Source organism: Centrocercus urophasianus, unplaced genomic scaffold (assembly GCF_019232065.1).
Source record: "Centrocercus urophasianus isolate 14NV4802_14NV808 unplaced genomic scaffold, USGS_Curo_1.0 seq_12, whole genome shotgun sequence".
Taxonomy (NCBI): Eukaryota; Metazoa; Chordata; class Aves; order Galliformes; family Phasianidae; genus Centrocercus; species Centrocercus urophasianus.
Window position 1 is genome coordinate 31,870,492 of NW_024884364.1, and position 20,051 is coordinate 31,890,542.

The 20,051-nt window shown below is 37.8% G+C and overlaps 1 protein-coding gene across 2 annotated transcripts in view; it reads right to left on the minus strand.

Moving 5' to 3' along the window:
* DSCAM (DS cell adhesion molecule) overlaps positions 1 to 20,051 on the minus strand; it is a 381,453-nt gene that overhangs the window by 25,806 nt on the left and 335,596 nt on the right. Inside the window, exons 25-28 of one of the 2 annotated variants that reach the window (XM_042810976.1) lie at positions 17,934 to 18,224; positions 12,540 to 12,716; positions 6,466 to 6,496; positions 453 to 568 (exon numbers count right to left, since the gene is read on the minus strand). In XM_042810976.1, coding sequence (XP_042666910.1) covers positions 453 to 568; positions 6,466 to 6,496; positions 12,540 to 12,716; positions 17,934 to 18,224 — 615 coding nt within the window. Of the gene's footprint in view, positions 1 to 452; positions 569 to 6,465; positions 6,497 to 12,539; positions 12,717 to 16,087; positions 16,172 to 17,933; positions 18,225 to 20,051 lie in introns of those variants that run through there. The other variant, XM_042810977.1, reaches the window with a different exon arrangement.

Consider the following 20,051-nt stretch of genomic DNA (forward strand, 5'->3'; position numbering starts at 1 on the left):
ATATTGATCGTATGATTTGATACAAGAAGGTGGATACAATATGCAGTATGTAAGCTTAAGGAGATGATTGTTCAAAACCTTTGAATGCCAGTGCTGTAGTTTCTGAATTTCATTTTCCTTTTGTGTAATGCCTATGATTCTGCCATCTAGTCATGGCCAAAAAAGAAATTAAAATGAAAATAATTAAACTGCCAGTCTCCATTTTCTTCAAGCTGTTCTTTCCACTAGTTTCAATTTCCTGATGTCCTGAATTATTTTAAATATAGTACTGAGAGCACATAAAGCAGAAGATAATTCAAAGGGGAGACAAAAACAATTTTTCAAATGTGCCAAATTACTCTGCAGCTCTTCTTTCTTGATGTGTGCAGAGAGAGGAAATGTGTAAGGTAAAGGATGTCTATCTAAAGTGCCTGTTACATTAACCAGTAAAAATAAACCCAACAAGAGTTTACCAATGGTCTCCATCGTGTCCCTCTCCTCAATCAGAAGCTGTGCTCTGGGAATGTCTATGTGCATCCTCAGTGTTTGCTGTTGCTTGTTAAGTGTGTCTGATGTCCTGGTATTCTTGCTGAAACAGAAGAAAGGTAAACATATTAAGAGTTAGCCTGACTGAAAAGATACTTGAAGACTTCCTAAATAGAAATATGTCCAGCTTAAACTAAAAATAATGGAATAATAATCAGCAAAACAATAATACATCTTATTTTTCCCACTTCAGAACAAATATATGGTATTAATTTATGGTAGATTAATGCACAAAGATTTGGTCTATTTGTTTCAGCAGTGATCTGAAAATTTCATGCTGTTTTCTTCAAGTATTGCAATATAAAGAAATTAATTAGAAGTTTGTAGAATTGACCTTTTCTTTCATTCCTCACAAATGTGAGCAGTGAAATATGTAGCTGATTGAACAGGTTGATAGGAAAATGATGTATTGTAATTTCTAATTATTTTTCAAATTTTCATTATTTTTCATTAGATTAATTCCAAATATCACTAGAATTGATAAATGAAAAAGCAAATAAATTGCTAGGGATTCCATTAATACTAACAAATTACATAAAATAAATAAAGGTTTTCAGTATATTGATGTTGAGAAAGTAAAACTGCAAATCTTGCTTGCATTCATGGATTATTTCTAATTGATTGATGCAATATTCTACAAAAGAATATAAACCAATTGCTTTATTGTTGTGCAAATTGAAACAATTTCATTTTGAAGTTTGTGTACCAGAAAATGACTTCTTAAATGAGCTGTCTTCTAAAAGCAAATGAAACTGCACAGTAAAATGGAATGCTATAATCATTTCCAGTACAGAGCTTGCACCAGGAAATTTTCAGATTGCACTAAAAACCCAGGAACTTTTTGCCCTTTGAGATGTAATTACTCCTTTGAGAAGAAATACTTCCGAATACTTGGTTAGGTAGGGTGGCTGAGGAAAGTTGAGCTAAATGAGCTAATGGTATGATCCAAGTACTCACGTATCAAAGAGCTTTAAAATTCAAGCGAGGCTCATTTTCTGGTGTAAAGAAGCTGTAAATCACTCAGTTTAATTCCCCTTTGGCAATGAATTATTGTTATAAATGGAGTCTTCAGAGGACTATTAAGCTGCTTGATGATAAGCTCACTTCTTTCTTGAGTAAGGGCCTCCATACTGCAGTTTAATGTACTTTGATGTATGCTGGATGAGCCCACATTACTAGGTAATTTGCCTGAGCTTCCTGCTCTGTCTCCACCTAGCTATTCCAGGTTTGGGAGGTTCCCCTAGGTCCTTCTTATAAGGAATTTCCTCATCACTCAATGGTCAGAAATTGTGACACATACATCGAGGATCTTCAAGGCACGCAAGTGCTTATCTCTGGCTGATTCTCACCTGTGTTACACTGCTCTTGTGCTCCCCAACACAATCATTATCTATGGCATCTCACGGACTTTAATGTCCCTATCTTTCAGAGATCAGGCAGCACCATTGCCATGATTACAGATGGATGGCTGAAATGCATTCAGCCTACAACTGGTGCCTCATTTAATCACTCTGGAAGCAAAATATCAGGCGAGCTACCCAGGGCTGCCAGACTTGTCTCTATATATAATCAGTGGAGAATAGTAGTCACAGTGTCTTATTAAGCACATAAATTTTCACAGACATTTAGGATTCTTAAATGCAGATAAACTCCATGCTGATATTCTCGAAGACTCTGCAAAGTCTCTGCATGGATTAGGTGCCACTCTCCTACTTGTTTTCACTCAACCTACAGAAATATTAAGAGAATCAGAAACTCCTACGTTATCTGTATACCAAATGTGCTGCCCTTCAACAGTCAGGCTACATTGGGCTTGTCCAAAATCATACAGCAAAACTGTGACCAAGTAGAAAACTGAACTTATGAGATTCAATTTCAAACAATAATCAATGATCCAATAATTATTGGATACATACATCAGATACATACACAATTAATGCAGTATAAAATCAAATCCAGTAGATGCATTGCACCCTTTGTCTGCCCACCAGAGACATAGGAGGCAAAGTGATTAAATGACATATTTTCCTCAGAGGATGCAGACTTCGGGATCGTTGTAAGAGCTAGAAGCTTTTCTGCAGTGCAGAAACTCTGCACCCTCACTATTGCAAAGTATTCGACCATTCACAAATGAGTGTTCGGACCACAGAGGGCAGGAGGACATTTCCACATCTTTGCAGGTGTACTGCTCACCTGTCCAGAGGGAACTCTGAATTCATTCTTGGTACCAGGGAGAGTTTAGTACAAAATGCAAGGAAAATCTTTCAAGTCTGAAGTGAAACCCAGGCCTTTTTACACTCAGGAGAATTCTCTCTAATCTTGAGTTTTGCCTCATCGTGGGTGATCTCTCCTCTCTTTCTTGTTGGTCTAATTAATTCTCCTCTATGTAGAAGCACTGCTGCATGGAGTGTCCAAACACAGGACGGGCAATTGGCAGTGGCAAGAAGAATTACTGCTGATTAGCATGCTATCTCTTTCTAGTCGATGAATTTTAAATGATTATCTGTAGACCATAATAGCTCAACTTTCAGCTTAGAAAAAAAACAAACTGAAGTGCCAACAGCAATTAAGTGCCTCCAGGACTTGGCAGCAAAGCAGAGATTTTTAGGATTGCAATATAAGTTTGGTGCCCAAGTATTTTCTAACCTAGGAAAATCCAGTCATCTAAAACTTTTAACAGTCTGGTGGATGTGGAGTCTAACACCTAATTCTTTGAAGGGAGGAACCACATCTAACTGCGTTTTCATTCACTTACAGATACAGAATCCTAAAACTTAAAAATGTGCTACAGCTATTCTTCACCTGTCAGACTCTGTACGAGTCTACGTGTAATACAGCTCATTCTCTATATTTCCATGAATCTCTGAGCTCCAAATTGTTGGGGATTGGAACTTTGTCCAGGAAATGAGTCGGTATTTACTTGCTGCTGTCTTTTACTCTACTGAAGAGTCTGCTTTTGGTCACTATTATAGGCAGGTATTTGGAAACACCTATTCCTTTGGGTCTGACAGGGTACAGCTTTTATGTATGGTCTGTGGATAAACAAGCCCTTTTCCAGAGCAATACAGTGTGTGATGTATTTTAAAAGAGTGTTAAAAGAATAACCCCTCATTAAACAATCTTTCTAAATCTGTAATAAAAAAAAATACTGATCTGAGTGACTGAAAGCGTCTGTATGCACAGTGGAGTTTTAGAACACATCAGATATGTAAAGGGATTAAATGTGGCACTACATAAAGTCATTCTCCATGCTGGCAGAGTTAAACACCTCACTGCTTCTTAATATCTACATTGGTGGTTGTAAAAATATACGGAAAACTAAATCATGTAAACAAACAGACAAAAAGATATTCAGGTAGAAAATATTATTCACCCTGTGTTCAAAATTAGAATGCTCAATCAATTTCTATACTAATTCACAGAGAACTACTACAAAGAACTTGTCTGTATCTATCTTTTCACTGCAAAGAATAATCAAAAAGACATGATTTTGCAGAAGCAGGGATTTTTATTTGCTTGTTTAAGGTATCGTCTCAGCCAACAAGTTGTGCAGCTCCAGTTAAACTGCTAACTGCTGGAGCTTACCCTGCTCCCCAGAGATTTGACTTAAACAGCCAAAGCTGGCAACTTTCAAAGCAAAGACTAAAGCTCCGTTCTTAATCTGCTTTACACACACTCATAAAAATCTCCTCAAAGGGCAAGGTGAACACAGATCTCCCTATCCCTCAGCCCTTCCTAGCAAGCAGGAATGCGTTGTGTCCAATACTCAAGGAACAAGGCACAACCCTCTCTCTTGATAAGTGTACCACAGCAGATCTTGTTGAAATCTAAAAGATACAAGTCATAAGGAGATTTATAATAGGTCACAAGTGCTTTGGAGCATTATTATCCTTTGACTGTAAATATACTGAATAGTCAGGAACACGCCTACCTGTGCAGCCTGTGGTAGGGGGCCTGCTTTGCAGGGAGGTTGGACTCGATGATCTCTAGAGGTCCCTTCCAGCCCTCACAGTTCTGTAAATTCCATGATCTAATGATGGCTGGTGGCTCAGGTTTGGATTATAGTTATTTCATAGCTGTGTCAGAATCAACTGAGAATGTAGCCTGTGGAAAGCTCCCCAGAACAGCATCACTTTGAAAGATCCAAGATATGAGGTAGACGACTATGCAGAAGGACAGCTCTCAGCCAAAGACTGGGAAAGGATCCAACTGCTCTCCTAGTGTATCAGGTGGTGAGGGTAAAAAACTCTGTAAGTTCACGGTAGCACTGGCAGAGGGAAAATGGGCCATTTAGGCTGGAAGTTTAATAGTTTTCTAAGCATCAGAGGAATGAGACTCTGAAATGGCTTTCCAGAAGAGATGGTAAGACTGGTGGGGCTAAGCAGGGCTAAGGCAGAGGTTTACCAGTATTGCAGAGATATTATGTGTAGTTGTCACTGGGACTGAATATCTTCATCCAGTAGTTCTATTACCAGACCATACAAGGTTTCTTTAGGGAACAGACACAATGCATATGCTAAACTGTGCTTTTTTGGGAGGGCATGAAAATATATCACAGCACATCTTCTTGAAGTTGTTTAAATGTGCAATCTACTGCTAGCAGGTCTCTAACTTGCAAATAGGAACAGCATGACCTGACCTTCACAACCGGTCTTGTTAAAATCAATGGGACTATGCACGTGTATCTGCAGACTGATGGCACAGAGCTGAATTCACACTAAAACCATCTATCACCATATCTTGGGCAAGTGTATTCTTACAGTAGAAGATGAAATTTGTCATAGGTTAGTACAGTTCATTTGACAAAATATCTGTGACATTCTCAATGTGTTGCTTAAAAGTAAAAAGATTTTCTAGCAACCAAAGATCTCTTGAACTTAGAAACCCTTGTTGATCTCATTTTCAAATACATGCATCAGTTTTAAATGCTCAGTGTTTTCCCCAGACAAAACAGTAAACACTGAAGATATGAAATTTCCATCTCTAAAGAAACTGAGATGCCAGAACAGTCATTCTGCTGCAATTCCACAACTGAATTAGATTTCTGGTTCCTGAACTGATGGAACAGAATTGAAAAATAAGTGGATTTTCTGCTCTTATATACCTTAGGGTATAAGCAGCTATATAATATAACTGAAATATTACATAACTATAACTGAAAAGTTTGGATAGTTTCACATCCTGAGCACAGGCCTTCTGAGGAGTGGCTGAAGGAGCTGGGATTGTTCAGTCTGGAAAGAGAAGGCTCAGGGGAGACCTCATTGCTCTCTATAACTACCTGAAGGGAGGTTGTAGTGAACTGGGGGTCAGCCTCTTCTCTCGTGTAACTGGTGATAGGACCAGGGGGAATGGCTTTAAGCTGCCCCAGGGGAGATTTAGGCTGGACGTTAGAAAATAATACTTCTCTGAAAGGGTCGTCAGGCACTGGAATGGGCTGCCCAGGGAGACGGTAGAGTCACCGACCTTGGAGGTGTTCAAGGAACATTTGGATTTTGTGTTGAGAGACACGGTTTAGTGAGAAGTACTTGTGATAGGTGGATGGTTGGGCTGGGTGATCTTGTAGGTCTTTTCCAGCCTTGGTGTTTCTGTGATTCTGTGATTCTTAAGAGCAATTAGTTTGGCACATATTATGAAGATGTTTTTCTGAACAGGAAAAAATGTCTAAATGGACCTGCATATATTCTGTAATTTAATCTACTAATACTATAGTTCTCATCTTTTTTTACTGATGTATTCACATTCACAGATACTGTCCACTATTGTTTTTCCTCTATTTCTAACTATCAGTGTGTCTTAGTTCTTAGCAAACAGCCAAGTTGTGTGTTTTGAGAAAGGTTTTAGCAATAGAAGACTTACTTCTTTGGTCTCTAAATAATGTTTAAATGCAGTGCCATAGCTGACAGACATTTTCCAACTTAAAAACTTTAAATTTGTTCTTACCTCATGAGCATTTCAGCCAAACTCTTTGCATCTAGAAGAAAACAGAAGAGATGTCAGGCTGACATCAATCTACATCACAAATGAAAATCTATTTGATAGACAGATTACTAGGAGTTACTTGAATCAGCCATGTATAAAAATACTGTCAATTCTCAGATCAGTAACAAAGATAAATGTCTCTAAAAAACCCTATTTCTTTTTGAAACTGCATTTCAGTACATTATAACTTCTTGCCCCAAAAGAGTCCTGTTTAATTCCCCAACTGCACTGAAAATGCTCAGAGATGTGCTAACACCTGCCATATTTGAAGCAAGCATAGAATAAAAAAGAAAAAACTGCAGATACTCTTTAGAAGTGGAGGCAGGCAGCTGAACAACTAACAAGACTGTTTCTTCATGCCATGGTTAGCAAGTGAGTGAGTGAAGAAGACAGAAATGCTGACGTCCATCACTGGGCTGGAGCAGAAGCTGATCTGGATGAGCAATTGCCGGTCTGCCATTTTCAAACCAAACCCGACTGCATGGAGGTTTAAGCAAGGGAGGTCTCCAAGGAGTCAGCTTGTTTGGTTGCTCTCAGGTATGAATGCTTTTCCACGAGTAATAATTCAAAACAACTTCTGGGTCATCAGAAGACTGTACACTGAACAGGAGATAGCTTATTCCCACATGGAGCAGCACTGCAGAATGAGGCATTGCTGAAGGAGAAATATTCCTGTTGTTGTCATTGCTGCTGTTATTAACATAAAAACCTGTGGGGATATCAATATTCCGGTGAATATCAGATCAAAGGACACAGCTGAAAGTTGGTTCACCCAGTATTCCTTGAGTAGCTTCCTGTGAAATTTCATCAAACACAAGTAATGATTGCTGTGATATTAATTGGCAAAAAGAGAGCTATACTTTGCTCTCCTACAGTCTGCAACTACACAAACTCATTTAAAACTGCTGAGTTCAGAGTCCTTAAGTAACAGTATCACACAGTAACAAAGCAGCCTTCTGTGCAACCAAGTGAAGCAAATCTGAGAAGAAAACCATTCAAGTCCCAAATATTGAAGGAACTCTACAGTTACTTGAAACTTTGAACAACTTCTCTTAATTCCTGCTTGTAAATCTACCTGCATCTTCAAAGACATTTACTGAATTTGTCTTTGTCTTCTTGCTCTCACTTCTGAAACTCTTTTTATTCATTAATTACTTCTTGAGTCTCCTACACCTACTGCAATTTCCTTACTAGTAATATCATTAAGTATCTCGCCTTTAAAATTCAGAGATTGCAGGCAAAAACAAGTCACCATCTTAATGTATCACTCTGACTACATTTATATTAATTCTTAAAAGGACTGAACAAAGGGCTCTTTTCATTTGTAACAAAATATCTTCTAATAACGTTCTGTATTCTGCTCTGATGCTGTGCCAGCCTGCCAGTCTTAGGTTTTATAGCTCACCTATTAATGTAGCAGCTGAAATTCTGTGTTCCTTCTATGTCTGCTTATTTCATTCCTTTCTTTTTAATCTTCCCTTATCCCTTTTTAGCACAAAGAATGGAAAATTCTTACTGAAGGGAAGGGCTCTTTATGTTGTCTGATCTTATCCAAACAGTACTCCATTTAGGCATACAGACTTTCTGTTTTTCATACTGTTTTGGATTGGCTTTTTCTGTGAACACTCTTCTAAGTGGTACTAAGTAGCATGATACAAAGATGACAACATCTTTATCATCAGTCATAAACCAAGCTACCAGCATGCTGCTGCTCCCAAATAACATCCGAGACAATTTGGCTACTGACTTCAAAGGATCCAGAAGTGGAGTTAGATCTGTCAAAGAATAAACAAATAAATAAAAAGTCCAGGTCCAAGTTGTTCTTTTTTTTTTTTTTTTTTTCTTTTTTATTCCAACCATAAATGGTATAAAAATGTAAGAATTCCAGAGCTCTGAAGTGTGTAATGCAGTTCTTCAGCTGTACTGACTAGATTGTCAGAATGCTTTGGGTGAACAGCACAGAAGAAAACGCTCACTTTGGTGAAAACTTTCTGAGGATCTGCACAGGTACGTTCACTCTTGTGCTTCTTCCCTATGATTGAAACAACTTCCCTAGTACATTCTCAGAAGCCACGCAGCATACAGCTATGATCCATGTTGTATCTGGGAAAGATGTCAAGCTATCACTTACATGTGACTAATATTCAAATGCACATTTACACATATTCCTTCTCACAGAAATGCAAAGGATATTGTCTGTGCATCACCAACCAAAATAATGAGGCGTCATGAAAGAGTATGTTACATGTCAATATCTGAATGTAAAAGTATTGCAGAAAATAAAATACTGAATTCAGCAGAGTTTATCTTTCTAAGCAAGTTGTTACAGTGGACAGCAGCATTAGTAAAGATAACAGTGCCTTTACTGGACACAGACCAGACAACAGCCCTCACTTCCATTCACTTCTTTAAAATGCTTAACACGTTTGGTTTGCCATTTGGGAGAGAAACTAGGGTCCACAATAGAGTTTCCAATTGCATGCTGCCACTTTTGAACTGCCACCCTGCACTGACACTTTCTGCTTGGATTAAGATGAGAGTAATGACAACAGGAAAACTATTTCAGAGGTCAATACTGGAGAGTAAGTCATAGGGTTTATCTGTTCTAATTGATCTGCTCCACTGTTTCATGAACTCCAGCAGTCAATTCATACTCTTGTGCCTTGTCTTGTGGAACTACTGAATTGGGTAAAAAATAAGGGCTTTGCTGAAAACTAGATTTTCCTTCTGAAATGAGTGTTCCTGGACAAATAAGTCCTACTAGATGTGGCACAGGAGGAGGACAAAGATTTATTTGTTCCAGTGTGCTAGAACAAGAAACAAAAAGATTAAAAATGGAAAGACTACTGCTCTTGTGTTACATTTACTCCACAGAAACTGAAACCATGACCCTCGGCTGAAAGAACAGATCTGCAAGTCTGAATGAAGAATGTACAGAAAATAAATCTGCAATTCCCGTTCCTTCTGTCAAGCACATTCAAAGAAAACACATCTCTCAGAGCCTCAATTGCAAGAATTACATTTGTAACTTGTATAATATCTTTTATAAAAACCCATGGTTTAAATTGTTATTTCCGATGTAGACTGAAGGAAAGCAACTGATGGATTTAATATCATGATTTAGGAAAAATTAGCCCTGTGCCTCAAGAAACACCACTGGGTGTTTCATATGGAGTGATAATAACAAGATATTTTCCATTCGAAAACCAATTCAGGAGGAAGTTGAACACGAGAACTACTGTAGTAAAACTTTTTTTTTTAATAGCTAGGAGGTCAGGAAAACACACAAACAAGAGCTTTTAGATAACCTAATAAGGGGTTCTCTGAAACAGCCATCTTGATTGTGATTAGGACTTTCAGAACATGAAATATTCTCCAGAAGAGCAAAATATGGTTAATAATAAGTCATTCTTCAAAACAACAACAACAACAAAAAAAAACCACAAAACCCAACAAACAATTATTATCAATCTGATCTTAGGAGTGGATAAACTGATGGAAAAAATTGATATGAAGCTTGTTGGAATCAATGAAAGTAGTCTGAATAATTAAGATCAATGAATATAGCATGTCAAGATAAGACTGTATTTTTATGATAATAAAATTCTCAACATTTAATAATATTGAAAATACTCCCGCTGAAATGGGATTAGATAACTTCTAAATATTATATTTATTTTTCTGCATATTAAAGTTTTGGTACCTCAAAGTACTTTACGATTCTGTGATTTTACTAGGAATGCATGATGCAAAAAATTACCCATCGTATATGATTTCCAACACACAGATTGATAAATATCAAAATATAATTTTAAGCAGAGTGTATATTTTTCTCATATATCATAGGACATTGTTGGTACTTTCCTCAGTCTCAAAGTAAATAAGATAATGTCTGATAAATGTTAAAAAATGACACAAACAAGTTTGCTAGAACACAATGAAGATAACAAGTCACTAGTAGGCTAGTGACTTAGCTGTATTAGCATGTGGTGATATATATCAAAAATACAAGCCTTAGCTATACAATGGGGAATGTTATCCTTTTGTACTGTAATTAGAGAACTGAAGGATGATCTTAATGGATCAGAAGTTAAATGTAGAGATGAACATAAGGTAAAAGAAGAAAGACTTTTCCTCCTTATCTGGTGCTGATCGTCTGTTTCTAAAATACTAAGTTCATTTCTAGCATATACAGAAGAGGAAAATTACTAGGAGATTACAGCAGAACCAGGGAAAATCCACAAAATTAATACATGATGGGATAGGTACAGAGAAAAATTCAACATCTGTTTAGCTTTCCACTGAAAATATTAAGAAATCACTTGATCACTACTGTATAAAAAGAATATCACTAAAGATCTAAAATGTGACACAAAAGAACTTCTGTCCCTATCTGACAGACAGAAGTATAATGGAATGAAATGGTTGCAATTTTGAGCCATAGCTTGAAAAATTCAGATAAGAACTGAGATGTAGCTTTACAGAAATGGTAATTAATTACTGATGACTCTCAAAAGTAGCAAGGATTTTTTTTGTTACTGTCTATGTTTAACAGAATTTATTTTTCTAAATTCCTATATTCAGAAAGGAAATCATTCAGATAAGTTATGCAAAGCTACTGGCCAGTGATCATCAGCCTTCCTTAAGTGACTGTAACTCAAGAATTTAAGAAAAAAGCACATGTGCAGAACCATGATTTCCTGGAGCCAAATTGCTCAAAATATCCTGCTCATTACTGGATGGAATTACACAATATTTCTGAGAAGATAAGATAATAGCATTTTCATCACCGCTACCCCACCAGTTATTTAATGAAAAAGTATTGCTCAGAGGTAAATGAATTAAAAGATTTCAAATGAGAAAGTTATTATACAACAAGCTAAAGAATCAAAATGCCCTAATTTCCAGAGCAGTATCTAAACTATAAGGCTAGTTGTCCTCTTTGATCTACGAATTTATCCATGCCTAGGGGGCTCTGTGTCTCTGTCCTTGTTGCAAAAATATCCAAAATACTATTACAAGAGACAAATGAGACCCAAAAGAGAGAAGAACAGATGCTAAGGTGAGAAGGAATACCCAGGATTGACTCTGGTTTTAATATCATAAGCATATTTTGGTTAAAATATGAATAACTAAGCATTTTGGTGGTTCTTGGAAACTCTCAGAATTATGTTTGTGGATGATTAATGATGTTGCTATTTATTCAGTTTGTGATTTGGGTGGCTTTTTTTCCAGATATTTTCAGTGTAATGTTTATTATCGTGTGCTACTGCAAAACTGAGATGACCAATAACAGAAGTGGCAGAGTACAAGCTCCAAACACCTCACTGGGCTCAACTGGCAGCATTTACTAGAAGATCAACACAGAGGAGTAAATTACATATCTAAGGCTTATTTACACAAGAAACATGATTTTGAATAAAGATTAGAGAAAATAACATGTCAGTGACAATGACAGGTCAACGAACACTAAAAAGTTGTAATAGTTTTAGTATAATACATCATAGAGAAAAATACAGGATAATATAATAGAATAGGGATGTGCTTTCTACCCTACTTTAATTTTGTAATTCTGGAATCACTGATACTATCTGGTATAAATCTGAAATCCCTTCATCTTCAGAACACCTGATTTTACACTTCAAAAATATGATTTTAGTTTATTTAGAGCACTCAAAGGGAAAAGAGGGAGGGGAGGGGAGGGGAGGGGAGGGGAGGGAAGGGGAGGGGAGGGGAGGGGAGAGAACATCAGCCATGAGAACTACTTTCCCTTCCTTCATGCAAAATAATACCAATGGACACAGGAGTCTTTTTTTTTTTTTTCCAACCAGAGTATAAAATAAAAATGATGGAAAATGTATTTAAAAAAATATATGGAATACAGAAAAATAGATGGAATATATATTTAAAAAATATGCTTTACAGGAAAATACTGCTCAGTGGGGATACCATTTGGTAACATGCAGTGCCACCTGTACTTTCATGTTCGGTGAGTATGCACACATAGGAAGAAAGTGACACAGTGCTCATCTTACCTCGCAGCCTCTTTAGCCTCTGCTCCCTCCTCCTTCTCCGCACAATCAGCAGCATCACAAAAAGCAGTAAGACCCCAACCAAGATACAGGAAATGGTCACCAGCATCTTTAGCCCTTCGTTGGTTGCCAGTCCCTCCTCACTTTGCACAACTGACTTAATAAGTGGAGGGATTGTACCTGGAAACAGTATCATGACATTAGATGCTTATTAATAGAGACAAAATATTGAGTTCTCAGGAAATATAGCATGCTATATGCTTTCACCACATGCAAAGCATTAAGAAGGACTTATCATATTCAAGATGGATGCTAATGCTTGTATGTGTAGTGGTCATGCATGCATAATCGGTCTTGCAGGTGTGTACGCCATTGACTGCAGATTGATTATCAGAAGTCCATGTTTGTTGCACAGACAATGTTGCAATCAATTTTTAAGTAACATTATATCACTACAAAGTTGTAAGAGATCTCAGAATTGGTACCTGCCTATATTACTTCTTAGAACAGAAAAATAGCATTGCTGTAAGAGATTTATGCTCTCTGCTTGGCTTTTCTTTGTAAGGGACATGTATGACAACACACACTTTGTGCTAAAGACATCACATGAATCCTCTACCCAGAAATATTCCTTTATCATCACATCTTAGGGTTTCAGCAGCACTACTGATCTTAGATTCAGATGGGCAATCTGATGCTAATTCATTACAGAGTGTCTGATGTTACATTCATCAATAAAACAGAAGACCAAAACTGGATAGGAATGTGCAAATTTTGAGACTGACATGAGGGAAATGAATCTACAGAGTACTTCCATTGGCAGGCAGCTCACTTTTTCATTTTGGGACATATTTGCATTTTGAATATACCTGGCTTCCTAGTAATACGTAATACCTGAACTTTCCTATTTTTTCCTTTATTTCTAAAGGACGTGAGAAGAATACAGCACTTTCTTTGGAAGGCTGTTTAGTTATGCAAGCCTTCTTGCCCATTTCCTGATTAGTACTAAACTGCTGCATGCAACTACAAATGAGGCTATAAAATGCAGATTTCTTTGAAATGGATAGAAATACACAAGTATTGTGAACTGTGATGACTGTCGATGGAAGCTATTAAATTTTAACCAGCTACTGAAACATAAAATTGGCTACTTGCTTCCTAAAAGGATAGGAAGATGAGATAGAAAAACAGACACATCCTTTTTTACATTTTAATTGCTGTATTGTGTGGCATAGCTATATCCCATTATGGACCATACAGTAGGAAAAGGAGAGGAAAGGGGAGGGGAGGGGAGGGGAGGAGAGGGGAGAGAGGGGAGGAGAGGGGAGGGGAGGGGAGGGAAGGGAAGTGGAGGAAACAAAGCAGTACATTGGAAATATGAATTCTTTTGCATGTTTTTTTTTTTTTGTTTTGTTTTGCTTTTGTTTGTTTTTTTCTTTTAAAGAAGAACTGTTTGAGTTGCATATAGTGAGAAGAGTAGCTCCCTCAAGAGATGGAGATAAACAGAAAAGCTACAACCATCCATATCAGGTACTTCCAAAGAAAACATTTTCTTACAGTTACAATTTGAATATTTTTCTAATTTTCCATGGTTTGGAATAAACAAACAGTAGGATTTTTTCTTCTTAACTGAGAAACCATTTTGGCACTACTCTAAAAGCAAAGAAAGGGATTAGATGGAGAAATGAAAGAACAATGAACTCCTGAATGAAAAGCAATAACTTTCCCTAAATCTCCTTGAATATTAAAGGGCCAAATTGTACTGAATTATAGTCACACAGACAGTTGACTAAAGACTGCTGGGTTCAGTATTACCTAAAATTGTGTCTTGATCTTCCTAACACTTTGATTCAATCAAGTGGCTTCAATTTCAGCTAAACCTTAAGTATTTAGGCAAGTGAATATTATTTTGCATAGATCTTCTAAGTAAAGTAAACCTTATACCACTACTTACAACTTAATAGAAAGAAAAAACTTCAAGTTTATGTATCCTTCACATTATTCATGTGCAGATGAACAGCAACTGAATTAAGAATTACCATAACCTAAAACTACCATCCACATAGAAAGCACCATTTCGATATTTGTTGTCTGTCCTCCTACTTTATGGTAAGAGTAGAAAAATGAAAGGTTTTCCCAGAAAAAAAGTCTCAAACAAATTGGGATTATTTATTTGTTTATTCATTCATTCATTTATGCATTTATTTTTAATTTCAGGTCAATTAATCATCAGCCTTTGTTAGTCTGCCCAACTGGTGCTTCATAGGAGCTGAAATATGAATGTTACTGACCCAATTTGCTCCCACTGCTTCATGTGACTTTAGATCTGTCATGAGTTTTCCAGTGTCCTGACTGTTCTTCACACTAGGAAGTCCCCTGGTGAGTGAGAATCAATTAGCATAGCTTAGTGCAGCTACCAAGCTGATCTGATTTAATGTCAGGCTACTGAGTAGCTGATCTCTGAGTCAGGAAGCTGCTTTGCAGTGCCATATACTACAGTTGCAGAGTGCTAAAAATATCTCCTTAAGTGTCCAGTGCAAATGTTCTGAAAAACAAAGGGCAAGGAGGTCACAATATTCTGCAAGCTGAAAGTGGTTAGCTGAAATATCTATGAACAGAAAGCAAAGATCTGCACATAGATCTGTCATTAACCTTTTGACCCAGTTCTCCATGAAGAGATTTCAGGCTAACAATACACAGCCACGATATTTCTCAGGAGCTCTAGTGCAGATAATAGCCAGCTACTGCAGTTCAAACAGATTGACTGAAAGAGGATGTAACTCAAGGATTTCTACAGAGTTTGTGAAGGCTTTACCTAAGACTGCTAATGTTCCTGACTTGTTCTTAGCATTTTGTACCCTCAAGCATCCACAGGAGCATTATCTAATCTTCAAAGACCCATTCTTCTATGTGCTTTACCTTAAGGGCAGCAGTGACCCCTAGAAGCTGGAAGGGGCTAAGCTCACATCACAAGAGAAATCAGTGGCAGAAGTAAGGTTGGCACTCAAAAGTAAGTGTTGGCCAAAAGGTTTCCACATGTGGTTTTCAGGAAAGAAAAATTCACTCTATGAAAGCAAAGATTCTGCAGGAATTACTTGCAGAAAATGTTTATTTCTAATCGGACACTATTTTCCAGCTTTGAAGCTCCTTTAAGCCTACACAGTGTATCAAGAATGAATGAATAGTAAGCTGGGACTCTGTAGAGATATCTTTTATTTTAGAAGCACTGAAATAGCTCTTCCATAAAATTCTTTATGTGGGAATACACATAATAATATGGTAATTATGGATGAACTTATCATTTCAGTTCTGCATCAAACCTAACAAATTTGGAACACTTGGAAACTGGAATTTGCTTTTCCACTCATTTTCTCCTCTCAACCTTGTGGTCATTATTTGAGATCAAACTGCCTCTCTATGGAACAATATAGTCTTGACAAGTCATGCTTGACAAACAAAACCACTGATGCCATAAATAAGAGATTTTCAAGCTGACAAAAAGCAGTGGCCCAGGGAACTTAATGCTGCAACCATTTTTATTGTTTCATTTTCTCACTTTTAAGGATGCCATACAGTAACTCAAGATTAAATGCCACGTAGGTCACAATATGTGAAACCAAATTTTGTCTCATCACCTAAGGAAAAAACAGACCAATGCACTTTTTAGATCAATGCACTTTAAGGAAAGTTTGATTTCAGTGCTTTCAGTAAAAGCTTAATATTCCAGACCTGCATTTGCAGATTATTCCATTCTAAGTTACGGCTTAAGACTGCCCAAGACATATATATGTGACAATTATTGTAGAAAATAAATGATTAGATGTCACTAGTATAAAAATACTGGAAAGGACAGAGGGTAAGCTTAGTAAAGTGAAAGAAGTTAGCTCATAATATTTGAATGACTTATTATTGACAGCATCATTACCACATAATAAAACAGGTCCTAGGTCTACCTGGCAAGATCTATCAGCATTTGGACAAGAAGTACTTGGACCTTAGTTACTTTCAGGCCTTCTGGTGCTGGGACAAAATATGCTGGGACAAAATTATTCTTTCTCTGAAATAGTGTGAGGACCCTGTTGCTGCTGCAATGGCTGTGGTAGCATTATAGCATATGTAAGATGCAGAGATTTAAGCCCTGCTTGATTCACAGCCAGAGGTGGAGTGACTGGCAAATGGATGTGTTTGCTTTTGCCCTTTTTTTGTGGCTTTTACAGAGGTGAGCAGTAACCCAGGCAGAAAAGCAAGATATGACAATTCCTTCAGCTCATGTGCTGCTTCTGTCTGGGAATTGCCTGTTCTTCCCAGAGCCGTACCAGGTTATTGACCCAGACAGTGCTGCTCAGTGTGGGCCAGAACTGTGACTGAAGACAGGTTAATACTACAGATTTATGAATGGTTAGAATTGGGGTGCTGTAGCTGGACAGCTACCAGCTCTTGTTTGAACTTGCTCACTAGCCTTGTTTAATTTAACAGTACTGATGTAGCCAAGTGACTGCACAGTGCAGCACAATATCCCTGGCAACACAGCAATGTTGGACATTCCAGAAAAGCTCTGGCAGTTCACACTAAAGTAATTCAAAAGATTGCCATCTGGAGCCATCTGTACAGCCTTTTTGCCAGAAATATGGCCATTCCTTACTATAGAGTCAGCAGAAGCACACATGTGCCACCATCATTTCCAATAAATATGCCAGGATATGAGCTGGAGTGACTGACAAATTGGAGTATTTGCTCTCACTTTCTCATTCTGGCTTCGCAGGGGCAGGCAGTAACCCCTGGCAGAAAGGCAGGATGCAACAGTTCCTTCATTCCCTGTGCCCGATTGCTGGGCATGACAGAGCCATCTGCCACAGCCATTAGCTTCACTCCCCCTTGTCTGTAAATAGGGATAATAGCATCGCCATTGCTTTGCCCTTGGAGAATGCTGTCTGGAAGCTTTTCTGGAAGACAAGCTAGTTAGCCACACCGTTGTGTCACATAATGGGTATACTGTATGGAATAGCAATGCAGCTGGTCACCATAGTGAATGACTGTAGGAACTAACTGTATGGAAAAAAAAAAACTTCATGGAACAGATGCATGAAATACATGCCTCTGTGTGCACTGGAACTACTGACACCTGCAGTCTTACGGTGACGTGTCTCATAGTCAACTGACTTTGGTACTGGAAAATTTTCTCAGCAAGGACAAATAAACAATCCCTCTTTTCTGTCTGTCAGCCTACTGTCATGAAATCTATAGGCATTTTACATCTTTGAGACTGTCACTCCTCTGTCAGCATGGCTAACCAGATTTAAAAAGGATTAGCAGACAGGAAGACATAAGGAAAAACATCACGTAAGAAGTTAGAATAAAAACAATGCCTCAGACATGTTACTAAAAAGATATACTTACTGCCATCATAATTGAGAGTTGCAAATTTGGCTTGTTTCTCTGCACAGCCAGCGCTGTTGCAAACCCTCATTTGCAATTCATACCAAGTTGCCTCCTGGAGGTCATATAGTATGTAGGATTTAGACAGAGATGTTCGCTGAGCAGTTGTCCAGACTGTTGTCCCAAAGGGCCGGTACTCCAGGGTGAAAGAAGTGATGGGGCAGCCACCATCATTCCAACCAATCAGGTTCAGCCTCACTCGCGTGGTGTTGATGCTTGCAAAGAGCTCTTGTTCCTTTGAAAACTGTGGCTCTGGTAGCAATGATATATTTCAAACGAAACACTTAAGTATTACAGTTACAGGGCTCTCAAAAACGTAATATTAAGAGAATAATTTCTGGGAAAACCCTAACTTCATCTTAAACTCAATATCTATACATTCTCCTCCTGTTTGCACAGATTGGCAAGAGTCAACTTTTAAAACAAGGGCAAAAACTTCTCATTAAATACCTCTGCTCACTGCATTACAGAAGAGGAAGGGAATTGGGTAGATTCTGGGAAATTACGCAGGTTTTCATTTGCAGAAAATGTCAATTTTGAGAATATAAAAGTAAATGTATATATTTTTTTAAATATTGATATGTTGACTTTGCACATGTATTTGAAAATAATATACACTTTTAGTTTTTTATTTACAATTTAAGATATTTCCATTCAGAAGAGGATTGTCATTTCTACTTACTGTTCTTGCTTTGGGAAAAAACCTTACTTTCAGTTGCTATATAAATTAAAGTTCTTAGCCAATTCTACGCAAGAAAGTTATACAGACAGTAAAAGTGGCACCTTTGAACGAATATAACAACAGTAGGCGGACAAGACAAATCACCAACAAATGTTATTTATTTAAAATTTATTTATTCAAAATCGTAAAGTATGTAGAAGTATTATTCTGCTAACTGCTTAGTAGAAAAAAAAAAATTACCATTGGATATTACAATTAATGTAATGAAAATGATAATATTCTATTTTATTCTATATAGTAGAAGCACAAGGCTGGTCTATTAGGTAAATAAATAATTGGCTGAATGGGCATAGTCTGAGGGTTGCTGTCAACAACTCTACGTGCAGGTGGAGGCTGGTTATGAGTGTTGTCTCCCAGGGGTTCATCTTGGGACTGTTGCTCTTCATCATCTTCATTAACAACACAGACACTGGGATTGAGTGTACCCTGAACAAGTTTGCTGATGACACTAAGCTCAGTGATGCAGTTGACACAGTAGAAGGAAGAGATGCTATCCAGAGGGACCTGGACAGCTCAAATAGTGGGCACTTGAGAATCTAATGAGGTTTAAACAAGGCCATGTGCAAGGTGTTGCACTTGGGTCAAGGCAATCCCAGAAACGCGTACAGACTGGGAGAACTCCTTGAAAGCAGCCCTGCAGAGAATGACCTGGGGGTCCTGGTGGATGAGAAGCTGGACATGAGCCAGCAAGGTATGCTTGCAGCCCAGAATGCCAACTGTATTCTGGGCTGCATCAAAAGAGCAGTGTCCAGCAGGGAGAGGTGACTGTCACCTCTTCTCTGCCCTCATGAGGCCCTATCCAGACTACTGCATCCAGGTCTGGTGTCCCCAGCACAACAGCACACTGCTGGGAACAACTTTGAACATGATCTGACAGTGATATGACAAGGGGGAATGGCTTTAAACTAAAAAAGATTTATGTTAAATAAATCAGGAAGAAATTTTTTACCAAGAGGATGGGAGGTGCTGGCACAGGCTGCCCAGAGAAGCTGTGGATACCCCATCTCTGAAGGAGTTCAAGGTCAGCTTGGATGGCATCCTGGGCAGCCTGACTGTGTGGACACCAACACTGTCCATGATATAATATGATTCTGCGAATGAGGCTACTGCTGTGCCTTGATGAGCTGTATCAAAATGTATACTTATTCATAATTTCTACAAGAATCAACTGCTGTGTAATATGAACTATTTTATTTGATTCTGTTAATAGTTTAGTTTAGAGCTGCTTCTACAGCAATCACATGTATAATGACAATTTCAACATTCGAAATCATAATACTCCATTTAATCTCTAGATGTAACATGGGTGTTTATATCTAATTCCAGAAAAAATCAAA